Genomic DNA, 12,549 nt, shown 5'->3' on the forward strand with positions numbered 1-12,549 from the left:
ATGTTATTATTTTTAAATAGAAATCGTCACATTCATTCTGAGCATCAGTGATAACATGGGCAAGAAACTAGAGCAGTTAGTGTGGAGCTTGTCTTCATCCATCTTTGAAAAGATGGGATCAAACAGTATACTATGTGTCATATTACATTAACTTGAGCAAAGACTAAAACTGTATTTACTAAGGCCAAAGAAGCTGTAGTATCTCAGACTGGCAGCTTCCTTTCCTGTGAGTTTCATTATTTTTACAGAAAAGGAGGACCTGGATCAAAACAGAAGTATATGAAAAGTCCTAATGAAGAGATAGTTACTTAAAAATTCAAACAGTGCTTAATCTTACCCTGTGGCAAATAGCCACAGCARTCTTTGTCAGTACATCTGCGCTGGCTTCACCTTTCAGAGTGGAATTTAGCTGGCTCTTGGGGTCAGCCAGCAGATCTGACAGTTGCAGAACTGAGCGTGCAGTTTCATGTGATACAGCCCATTGTCCACCACTGGGAGCAGAGGACTGTGAGTTTGGGCCTTTTTTTCCCCATGATTGGGTGTTTCCTCTCCCATGGTTTTGTATGTGGTAATTATACAATTTTAGCTTGAATTCCCTCAACTACTTCGCTGTTCTAACTGGAAAGTAAAGTCTCTTTTCCAGGTGTAGTAATCTGTTGAATACAATTTCATCTGGTTTGCTAAAAACGAAAGGGAGCAAGTAGGAATGTGCAGTTGAAAGTGAAGGGTCAAGTGGGACTTCACTTCTTGGTGACAGCTCAGGTTTGAAATGGATTGAGATGTACACTTAAATTACATCCATGAATGGCCTTAATAAGAAACTAGCATTTAAACCAAGAAGGACTTAATGCAGAAAATGTGTTCATTTGGCTTAGGAGAGAGCTATAATAAAAAAAAAAAAAAAAAAAAAAAAAGTGTCTAGGGGAAGTGATGGACTCCTTAAAAACATGTCCAGGAGACCAGGAGATGTGAATAGCTTCAACTCAGCCTGGTGTGCGTGCAGCTGCGAGGTGAGGGTGCCCTCCCCGTGGGCTGTGCTGGGACCTGGGTGTCAGGGTGGCTGGAGCTCCGTGTGGCTTCGTGGTCCTGGGCTCTGCACTCTGTGCTTGGCAGCCCCGCGGTCACCCGAGACTGCGGCCCGTGGCCCTGCCCCGCGCATGCTCTCTGTCTGCTGGCTCAGAAACTGCTCTGTGCTGGTGCTCTTAGTGTTATCATGAAGTAAGAGATTTTAGGAGCAAAGATTTAAATGCTTCTACTGAAAGATCGTAGAAAAATGTGAATTTATTTGCAGGGAAGATGCTTGTGAATGAGTGCTTAAACTGTAGTTGTAAAAGTTTAGACTGATGAGGACTGATAACAGTGTATGTAATTTATCCTCCTGTTTTTATTTCACTGTTAAGATTACTTTGATAGAGTTTCCCTCTAGTTCTCTTACATAGCATTCTTGGTAACAATCTTGTGCTGAAGGTGAAATTAAGAGTTATCTACTCACTGCCACACTGGGATAGCAAGCCAACTTTTTTTTGCTAGGGTTCTGGAGTCTAGTATTTGTTAGTTCGAAAGTTAGTTAATACTGCATATTCAAACTCTATCTGCTGAATGTCTGAAATTAGAATATTTTCACTGAGTTAAAGCTAGTTAGGCACTGAAAGTGAAAATTTTCAGCMAACACTTCGAAGTTTTGCATGCCAAATCAGCAAAACCACAGCCCTGGCTAAGGCTGAAAAACTGTCAGGAACAGCTARGAGAAGTCAGAACACCGCATTATTTTTTCTGTCATGTATTTTATAAGAGGAGGAATGATAAAAATAATTCTTGTTCCAGCAGTAACTAGTGAGGATGTTGTAAACCTTGAATACGTGGAACAGAGGGACTGGCATTAAAAAGAAATCTAAAACGTGGATATCAGTCTTTTCTTTTTCCACACTTAAACACTGGGAAAGCTTAAAAGGATTTGATTTAATTATGTCTTTGAAGAAACAGATGTATGGTTGCTGACGGAGTTGGTAGTGGCCCAAAAATAGTGAAGTGGTAAGTAATTTGAATAGGAACTTTACAAAACAATCTGATGGCTTCAGATGGAATTAATTGAAGAATGTGTGTTTTAACATGCTCATAAATCCAGGCACAAAGACTGTGCTTACTTCTCTTAGCAGTTACACATACAGTTTGGATGGGTGTCTTTTGAGGGTGTTTCATTACTCCAGCAAACAAAATGAGATGTCATCTGGCATGAAACAGTAGACAAAAGAAGGCCTCAGAGCTGAGCCTGGCARTCGGGGTTTTATTCATTTGAGACTCCGAGTCCTGAGCTGTGCCTGARAATAACTGCCCAAAGGAGAAGGAAAGTGGGAGCTTCTTGGGGCAAAATAGCAAAATAATTCCTTCCAGTGAGGAAAAAGGTTTGGGCTTCTGTCCCCTCAACTAGAGGAGTTTGAATTTTTCACAAAAATGGCTGTTATGAAGGTGCAAGAACTGGGAGCAAGGGGTCTTGCCTATTCCTGCCTCCTAAACCTAGGCTGACTTAGAAGAGAATGGAAGGCAGCTCGAGGTGGACTGGGTAGGGTGATGAGCATGAGCGATCCTGGTTATGTAGCCTAGAGAAGCTTTCCTTAGGAAGAGAGCTCTCCTTTTCCCACCGTTCCCACTTTTGATGTTACTTATGCATATATAAATACACATATTACAGGCCTAATTACAAAAGGTATATGCAGGACATGGAGCATATAGCAAAATCCTGAGATGTTTCTTCTGCTATCTGAGAGGGCAGTGGGAGTGTTTTGTCACTATGTTATATTGTCAAGATCCTGCTTGGTCACACAAATGCGGAAAATAAAGGCTGCTTGCCTGCTAGTAGCTCCTTCTTCCATCAGAGTCAGAAGAGAGCKCTTGTGCATTCCTGGTTTGGTGTTCTTGGATGGCCATGCTTCCATATGTTCCTTTTTGTGACAAGAATGGATAGTCTTTGGAAATTTAGGAAAAATGTCTGCTTACTTTTCTGTTTTCCTCCTGTACTGTTCGGTCTTCTAAAAGCAACTCAAGTTGGAAGCTTTTACTTACTTTCCTACTCTTTTATTGCTGTCTGATACAATTTTCTTTTTTGTATGTGGAAAAATTCTACCGACTATTTTGTGATTAAAATGATGAAGCAGGACAGATGCTGTGTTCAGTTGCAGACAAAATAGTGCAATGCTATGATACGTGTTACCGGGCTGTGAATGCTGACTGGAAGTTATGTGTGTGGGTGCTTCTCATTTTCCATGCAAATTAGAAATACCAATTTTAATAAACAGAAAAAAAAAGAATATTGGTTGGAAGCAGCTAGAAAATACTAATGTTTTGAGCAAAGGATAAAAATTAATTCAGTGCTGCCCTATACTCAATACCAGATACYGTTCCACACTCTGAACAATACTACTGTAAGTAAATACAGCTTCATGTTGAGCTGAGCTTAAGAGTCAGCGTGCAGTTGTATGGAGAAGTTGGAACCTTTAGAACCTTCAGAACTAGAAAATTTGGGATGATAGTAAACCCCCCAAAGGTGTGTGTTAGGACCATAGGCCTTTATGTTATWGGATATATTGGCACACAGGAAAAGAGTTTGGATCTGTCTAATATTCTTACTGATCACATACAAGTAAGACAACTTGGATGAGGGGAAAGGACAATTTTTTAATGTGTAAAGAAGGTCTTTTGACTTTCATAGTAGACCCCTAATCTGTGATGTTACTCATGTAATAGAATTACCTAGAGTCAGTGCATTATTCAGTTTTGTTAGTTCTAGGGCTGTTTATACTTAATTTAGCCTACAGCAGAATAAGGGCAATTTTTACCCATGCCGTAAACTATCCTCCGGGCCAACACACTGACAACTTTCAACGTCTAAAGATTCAAAGAGGGCCTCAAATGATCAAATTTCTTTCTGAATCCRTGTTTCCCTCCTCGTATCAGAGTTCAGACAAATAGAAACTTCTTCTTAATTTTGTTAATATGATGGTAACTGGTGATTATGTCAGTTGAAGGACTGAGAATGGGACTGATATAGATTTAAAAGTAAAGAAAAAAAAAAGTCACATTTTTACCAGGAAAATTTAAGAGAGCTGCTAGAGGTGGTAGGAAGAAAACTGCTTGCTGCATGAAGAATACAGGGACTAGTGAAATGAGGATGGCTTCTCTAAAAAGAAATTTTTAGAGTCTTACATGATGATAATGTGTCCATAAATACTCATTTATTCATATGTTTTTTTTCCCTTCCATAACTTGTATGTGTTGACTGTGTGAATCTAAGACATTTAAAGAAATAGTCTGTTTTTCTGTTTGTGTGTTACCATTTGTTAGGAGTATTATTTTATATGAATTCTCCATGGAAAAACTTAAAGATAGTACAGCTCACCTTAACTTTGAATAAAATAAAACGAAATTCATGTGTTAAGTAACTTTTTTCCTGTAATAGTCTAAACAGTTAAAATAGTCCATGGAAAAGAAGGTGTAGAAATTATTTGTGCTATAATTGAAATGTGCTTTGAGCTTCTAGAAATTAAATTACAAAATTAAATACAATTGTAACTTTTTGTAGGTTGGGCTCATGTGGTTTGTGCTCTATACATTCCCGAGGTGCAGTTTGCAAATGTTTCTACAATGGAGCCTATCGTGTTGCAGTCTGTTCCTCATGATCGTTATAATAAGGTATAATTATGTGTGTTTGTTCGTATATAACTTATTTATTTTAAAATTTGCAAACTCTAATAATGTAAAACTATGCTTTTTAGAATGCCTTTTACATAAAATTCTTAAATGCTTACTGTAATGCTCTGTTTTCTGTTATGTCTTTATGGTAAATTCAAGAATTAAGGCAATGTTCAGTTCAGCTTTCAAGTTATTTGCAATGCCTTACTATTTTTTTTTCCTTCTTTAGGCAAACAAGGCATTGTCTTGTTAATTAAAATATATCATGATCTTTGAACATTGGTATATTTTGAAAAGAATGTGAAATATATCACAGAATTTAGGAGGAAGAGCTGGCAGAGGACTTTCCATCTCTTATAATAGCAGCCAGYGCTGTGTTTTGTTCTGCTCTGGTTAAACTAGCACTAGTTCCCAAGCTGGCTGCCCTGACCTGCATGTCGGCACATGATGTAGCTTCTGCAGCAGGTCCCCAAAATGTTACTGGCCACAAGTKGGAATGTACCCAGAAATGAAATGAGTCAACTGTTCTGATAGATAATTGCTTCTAATTTGTATTAATTAAGAAGAGTCAATGAATTCACAAAAAGATCAACTGTAATTTCTAAATTAGCCTTTTTCCCCACTAACAAATGACAGGGGTTTTCCACATGCCTTGTTTTCCCTTCTGTCTTTGATTCAAAGTTTGAATCTTTGAAGGAAAAATATTAACAGATGAGCAAAGACAGTTTTGCAAACCAGGTGCATTAAAAGAAACCTGCGCATTTATCATGTTCTTTGAATAGAATTTTCCGGTTGAAAAACTTTATCTAATCCTGTATTTTCCACCAAATTTGGAAGAAGATTAAGTGGTCTCCTCCCTGAGGAGTACAGAGAAGCGGTGCTGCGGCAGCTGTGGGGTGCAGAACCAGTTCACACGTTGAAATGCCCCAAGGCTCTGGGGAGTGCAGCAGTCTGAGGGGCTTGCAAATATTTGACTGTCTGAAGTCTTCTGCTGTATTAAAAGATGGAGCTGCTTAAGYTTCTGTTGAATGTTTGTATGTCTAAGTGAAAGCAGAGTATTRATGAAGTTCAACTTCAGAGAGAACTTAAAGCCTGCTTCAGAACAGAAGGGTGACATTTTCCCTGTCCCGGTTTTCCTGTTTAGGATTAGGAAACAAGTCTTAATTCTCATGACTAGTACAGGAAGGACAGAAGTTCTCTGAGCTGGTTTAATTGTAGGGTAGTCGACAATGTTGACTTTAAACTTTTTCGTAACGCAGCCAGTCTGTTCTATCACTTTACAATAAAGTTTTATCATAAATCTCTTTAAGGGCTTTTGAAACATGGATCCTAAAAGCAGGATATAGAGTTGAGCCTATATCCTTGTAAAATGATATGCTTATATCACTTATCTTTATGAGTTACAGTGAAGAAAAAAAGTAATGGAAAAACTCTGTTTTGAGTAASAGAACAGCACTGGCGCTTGTGTTTTATGGGGTTTGTTTAACTTCATCTGTTTGTAGAGAAACCTTTTGACGTTGCACTTAATGCAGTAGCTCCGGTGAGGTTAATAGGAACAAACAAGATCATGATCTAAACCCTAAGTGTGTCACGTCGCTGAATGGAAACCAAAAAGTAGCTGGTCTTAGAATCTGTCAAAAAACAGATTTGTCCTTACATGCCACCTCGCTGTGCCAAAGGAGCGAGGCTAGAGCTGAGCGGGGCTGGAGGCCTCGCGGAGCCTTCGGGCGGGCGGCGCTGGGCCCGCGTGGTGACCGTAGTGCCCTTGTTAGCTCCAGCACGCTGGCCCCGACCCTAAACGCTGCCCGCAGCACTGCTGCAAAAAGCCCCTCTGATGTATCAGAAGCTGGCAACTGCATGTCTAAGGAAAAATAGTTTTGTTTCGTATTCTTTTCARATTTAATTTTTCATATTTTACTAATGTTTTTCTTAAACGGTGCTTAAACTTGTTTAGGAAACGGTATGAACTAGTGTTTTCTGCCACCAGTTATCAATGTTCTTTTTATTTATTAATCATTCTGCTTCTCTTTACATTCTTAGAAAAGGCTGCCATCCAATAGCAGCGTGTCTGCTACAGGGTAAATGTAGATGATTTTGAAAAACAGAAGAATTAATAAAAGTTGTTTCTTTTTGCCTTCCCACCTAAGACCTTCTAATAGGCTTTCCACCCAGTAGTGTTCTGTTGATAGTTTTCGTGTTAATAAGCATTTGTCTTATTAAAAGTAGATAATTGACTACAAATCTACAAAGGATATTTTCATTAAGAATCAATTGTTAAATTGTTCCATTTTGCTTGTGACATACATTGCAAATAGTATTATAAATATGGTGTGACAGCATCTATCATTTCAAAAGTCAGAACAGGATAAAATGGAAAGAGATGTAGTTTTACTTGATATTTTTTCACCAAAATCTTTGTTGAAGGGATGTCTATTTTAACATATTCTGGACAATTAGTTTTTGTTTTAATTTATTAAATTTTGAGTTTGAAGTGGGTTTAGTGTATACCTAAACACAAATTTGAAGTTGGGAGAGGCCTGAAGCCTGATGTTACCAGCCCTTGGCTGTTTGACCACTTGGACTAGCTGAATAATGTTGTAGAAGTGAAATAAATGAATATTTGTACTGCATTTGTAAAAGGAGATCATCTAACAGACCATCTAGGTAGGCTCTCCATAAAGCTTTTATCAACCTTAATGCAGTACAAATATTAATTTATGTAATAAATGTAACCAATTTTAAAAACTGATTTCTTATATAACCTTAGCTGCAAAATCCACCAGTTCCTATGCTAGAAAATCTCCTGTGAGCAACACAGAATTCATTTGTATGCTTTTTGTCATGTTAAGTATTTTCTCTTTAATAGACGTGCTATATTTGTGATGAGCAAGGCAGAGAAAGTAAAGCAGCCACTGGTGCTTGCATGACATGCAACAAACATGGGTGTCGACAAGCTTTTCATGTAACATGGTAAGTATATATTATTGTTTTAAAATCTCTGAAATCATTTTCAAAAAGGAACAGCTGCACGTGGTATTTCTGAGGCATCTGTAGTCAAGTGGCTGTTTTGCAGCTTGTTAGAATATTCAGCATAATGGAATTTACTACAATATGATCATAGGAGCATAGACATAGCTGTGAGCTGCAGAAGCTATCAGAGAATATTCCCTTATGTTGTATTAGCTGCTTTGAGGTCCTGTGAAYATGCCCGGACAGGAGCAGCGGTAGAGTTACGAACTGAAAGATAGCTGAGAGCCCATACAAGATTTATCGCTCTTACCTATGTTCCTTCTGCTTGGCAATGTTTTATATAAATGCAGTATTAAGAAGAAGCTGCTTGTTTACCTGCTGTTTGATGGTAGTAAATCAGTTAAAAAAAAAAAAAAAAAAAAAAAAAAAAAAAAAAAAGTCAATTTGGGAATCAGGAAACTTACTGAGAAGTACATGAAAACCCAATCAAGATATCCCCCAAAATTTCTGAATCTACCAGGAGGGGTGAGTTGCCTCACTAGCTTTATCTAAATGCTGCCTTTATAACCTCAGCTATAAACTTAGTTTTCATCTACACCTGCTGGGTCAAAATAGGCCATGTCCACCGTCTGATCCATTATACCGTGAGACTTGGGTGTACTTGCAGTCAGGAGATGCCTGTCCCACTTTATGAGCTTAAGCCCGGGTGGTTACATTAAATTGCATGTCTAGCAGGCAGAAGGACTCCCATCCCCACATTTCTTGGGAATTGTGTATTCTTTCAGATTCAGGGGAAGTCTTTTTGTTTCTTTGTTTTGTTTTATACAACTATCTGGTTTCATGATCTCTGCTTTTATCCATCTGCTTAATGAGTACCGCAGCATGCTTATCATTTGTCTGTACACCAGTCCAGTTAGGGAAAACATACCTGTTCATCTACCTAAATGTATTTTCTTCAGGGTAATCAAATGATATTTTGAATATCATGTACAGATCTTAAAGGATTTGATTCTTCAGACTTGATGCTGATTTCTTTGTGCCTCTGCATGTCCTCATTTGCAGAGTCAGGGCCTCTCTGTGCAGGGGTGTGTGTATTTACCCACACACATGCACCCAGATATGTGACAGGATCTTGGAATTTTATTTTTTCGTAAACATCTTGTTTTTCATTGGAAATGATTGATGTCAGGCTTCATTTTATAGTAAAAATGGATTTGCTTGAGAGCTTATACATTATGTAAAGAGGCCATTTATGGCTATTTATGGTGATGAAACTGTACCATGGTGTTCATCTCAGTATTCTAAATTAGAAAGTTTTTTCATCTCATGTCTTTCATTTAAAAAAATAAACAAACAAACACAACCTTAGGGGCTGTCATAAGGAACACGAGACGAAATTCAAAATGAAAATACATATGCTATTTCTAATTTTATCAATTGTTAYATTTTGGTTTGCTATGAAAAAGGATGTGATAGAAAATAATACCCAGCCAGAGAGTACTGTGACTAAGGATAGTGAGAAGCTTCAGCAGTATTGGTAAAACAGAGGGAATATGTGAAAGTGAGGGGAAAAATGGAAATGTGGCATGAGGTGTATCAGTTGGGACTTAACAAATCTGGTCTAGCAAGAACAACCTTGAGTCTATCTTTCTGTTTTTGTATGTCAAACTTAGAATGGTAAATCTTTGCTCAAAGAGATCGTGTTAAATGTTTTTGTAGTTGGCATCTGTTGTAATGAGCATGTGCTCAGGAGAAAGTATTTATGGATTGCCTAAGGACATAGTGTGTAAATGAGAGGAAAGCATTTTTTTGAAAAAGCAAGTTAAATAAGCTGATGTGTACGTGTATTTTTTTAACTTAAATATTTGTTTGCAACATTTTGACTGTTACATTGCATTATTGTGCTAATGAAAGTGATGTACAAAATAAGCCTGAAYGGTTGGGTTTTCCGCAGTGTCCAAGGTCAATAAAGAAATTTCTCCAAGATTTCAATATAGGAAATAAACTTCTACAAACGCTGAAAAGCAAATTTGACTTTAAAAGATGTAGAGAAAATATGATAGTATTAGCCCAGACAAGGAAACTTGCAAGTTTTGTTCTTTCCTAAAGGAAATAACCCGCCACAGTCTGTGCTTAAACCAGTACAACTTGGTTTTGTATAACATGTAAAAATTCAAGGTTTGGTTCAGAAAAAATAAATCTGACTCGAGTTTGATCTAAGATGCATGACAAGTTGCCTGATTTGATTTATTTGTGAGACTGGTTGCAGAGTCAAAGGAGACTTTTAAGCCGTACTTGTGCGTACGGGGCTTACAGGCCTGGTACCCTTTCCATAGCCTAAGTATGAACCATTTRTATGTTTCATTTGGCTATAAAAGGGTTAATTAGGTGCTCACATATCTCTAAGTTGCTYGTGCCTTTGGACATTTATTAGAGGTGCAAGTATCTATATAGAATTAGGTGTGATGTTTTGGTGTGAGTGGATGTAAAAATGATTTTCTTGGATGTTTTTTGGTTTGTTTTAGTGCCCAGTTTGCAGGACTTCTTTGTGAAGAGGAAGGCAATGGGGCAGATAACGTCCAATACTGTGGCTACTGTAAATATCATTTTAGTAAACTGGTAAGTATTTGTTAACTTCCGTACTTAAATTGCACTAATGATATTTCATTGAAACAACACCTTCATCACGATTATAGCTAAAATACTAGCTAAAAATGTAGTCTGTTTTTATAAGTGGTTATGTCCTGAATGTGTGATTCTTCCCCCTGCCAGAAGTAGCACATGTTGAGGCCTTTTCAAAGTTAGCCTTTAAAATCACTGAATTGCTGAAATATTTTCTTTAGCAATTTGAGTAGTTGACTTCTAGGAATTTAGAATGTTTTGGAACAATGCAGATGTRTTTCTTTTGATATACTATGTAACAGAGAATAAAAAAATCCTCTCTCTCCCTTTTTACTCTTCTTTCCTTTGTTGCTCCTCCTCTGTGTAGCTAGTGGCTGTTTCCTACCGCTAAGTTCTCTGAACCACAACCGTGAGGAAATGGCTTGGGGTTTGATGCAAGAACCTTCAAAAATTCTTAGTTATTTCTGTAGGTTTTTGAATCAGACCTCTTGAGTGTTGCATATCACTGTGTCACGGAATGAGTTAACTGAATGTGTGTGTGTGTGTGTGTGTGTGTGTGTGTGTGTGCTTATATGTGTTTGCATTGAGATGTGTGGACATGAGGGACTTTTAAATCTATTGGAAGTTTGCTTAAACTTGCTTAAACTTGTTTTCACTGCTTAAAAAAAAAAAAAAAACTTACTGTGATGAGGCTCATCCTCAGTAAGTTGTGATGAGGATGAGCCAGGGCGGATGAAGCRTTTTAGCTCTCTAGGAGGTAAGCTTGGTGGGGTTTGCTCTGTCCTCCTGTGAATATTGATATATTTACTTCATGATAAATTGTTGCCCATACTTAGCTGCAGTTTTTATCTTGATCTAGAGCAACACTGGTGCATTAGCTAGCAGTGAAGGCAAGCACTGTTTAGTCTGAATGCACCAGTGCAGCTATGACTTGAGAACCTGCATGTTTGCTTAAAAAGCAAGGTTAGTGATATAGAAATAGCTTCAGATTTGACATGTAAATAAATAGCTTCCCCTTATAAAACTGCAGTGCTTAGAATAGCAAAGACAGGCAATATCATGCTAGCTTGCTGCTGTTTCTTAGGGATACCATGACTATCAGTACTTAGTAAATGCAGATACTCAGTATTTATTACTGAAGATAATGGGTGGAGTGTAGCTATTRTATCACTAAAAACTTGAGTTGATTAGAACTCAAGTGTTTTACATGAAAAATATTGCAGGCAAGCCACTTGACTAATAAACCCCAGAGCCATGTCAGACTTTCTCAAAATGCCCTTGAAACATATGAGGGTCTTTGCACTGTGGATATTTATTTGAGCATTGTGCTTTCTCCCATGTCCTGAAAACTTGGAAGTGCACTTAAGCGCATTTTAACTTCTTAAAAGGTGGCATATCTCATTTTTGTGGAAGGCACATTTTGCAAATCCATGAGTTGGTTAAAAAAAGAAAAAATCAGTATAAAGGTAGGCTTTTTATTTTGCCTTGGTATGCATTGGGTAGTTTGGTTAACTTTATTAGCGTCAGTTATTTGTCAGCTTTTCAGTTACTGGATTTTTTTCCCCTTCAARCAGTAAGGCATTTTATCATTTGAAATGCTTTATATATTCTATTTATTCAAATGATTCTTTTTCTATATCCATAAATATATTTTCTCTTTTTAGAAAAAGAGCAAACGGGGATCTAATAGGTCATATGATCAAAGTTTAAGTGATTCTTCCTCTCACTCTCAGGATAAACATCATGAGAAGGAGAAAAAAGTAAGTGGATTTGTCGTTGCTAATTACGTGGCACATCTGCTTAATAGTAGCACTTTTTGATAATCACTTAGTTCTTGCAGAGAAGTGTGAAGGAAATCTCATACTTGAAGCACTGAAAAATAAATAAGACAGGTGATAAACTAGAGATATTAGTGTCCAATGAGAACCTCTTCAGATGCATTTGTACGTGCACCTCTTCTGCCCATTTCTTTATCTTTAGTTTTGGGATATAGACAAACAGATCTATGGGATAGCTGTTACCCCATACGACTTTCTCAGTCTTAGTTTCCCATCAGTGAATTTTTGTCTTCGAGGAAGAAAAAAAATGGAARAACTTATTAGAAAACGTTTTCATGATCAGGTGCATCTTACCTGTGCTTCAATGTGCTCTCTCCTCTTTCTCATCAGAGAACTATCATTGCTTGCTGTATTTTAGTGGTATTGATGGTCGATAGCACTGCACTGGCAGAACAGCTTGCGAGTCTTTCAGGCTTTTTGGCTTATTCTTTCA

General features: G+C 37.5%; 1 protein-coding gene across 2 annotated transcripts in view; it reads left to right on the forward strand.

Moving 5' to 3' along the window:
• The window catches only part of MLLT10 (MLLT10, histone lysine methyltransferase DOT1L cofactor), a 104,208-nt gene that overhangs the window by 23,624 nt on the left and 68,035 nt on the right, over nucleotides 1-12,549 (forward strand). For both annotated transcript variants that reach the window (XM_026039445.1, XM_026039446.1), the window contains exons 4-7: nucleotides 4,577-4,686; nucleotides 7,553-7,656; nucleotides 10,182-10,275; nucleotides 11,943-12,038. In XM_026039445.1, the coding sequence (XP_025895230.1) occupies nucleotides 4,577-4,686; nucleotides 7,553-7,656; nucleotides 10,182-10,275; nucleotides 11,943-12,038 (404 nt within the window). The remainder of the gene's footprint in view (nucleotides 1-4,576; nucleotides 4,687-7,552; nucleotides 7,657-10,181; nucleotides 10,276-11,942; nucleotides 12,039-12,549) is intronic.

Source organism: Nothoprocta perdicaria, unplaced genomic scaffold (assembly GCF_003342845.1).
Source record: "Nothoprocta perdicaria isolate Ctin4 unplaced genomic scaffold, notPer1 scaffold_23, whole genome shotgun sequence".
Lineage (NCBI taxonomy): Eukaryota > Metazoa > Chordata > Aves > Tinamiformes > Tinamidae > Nothoprocta > Nothoprocta perdicaria.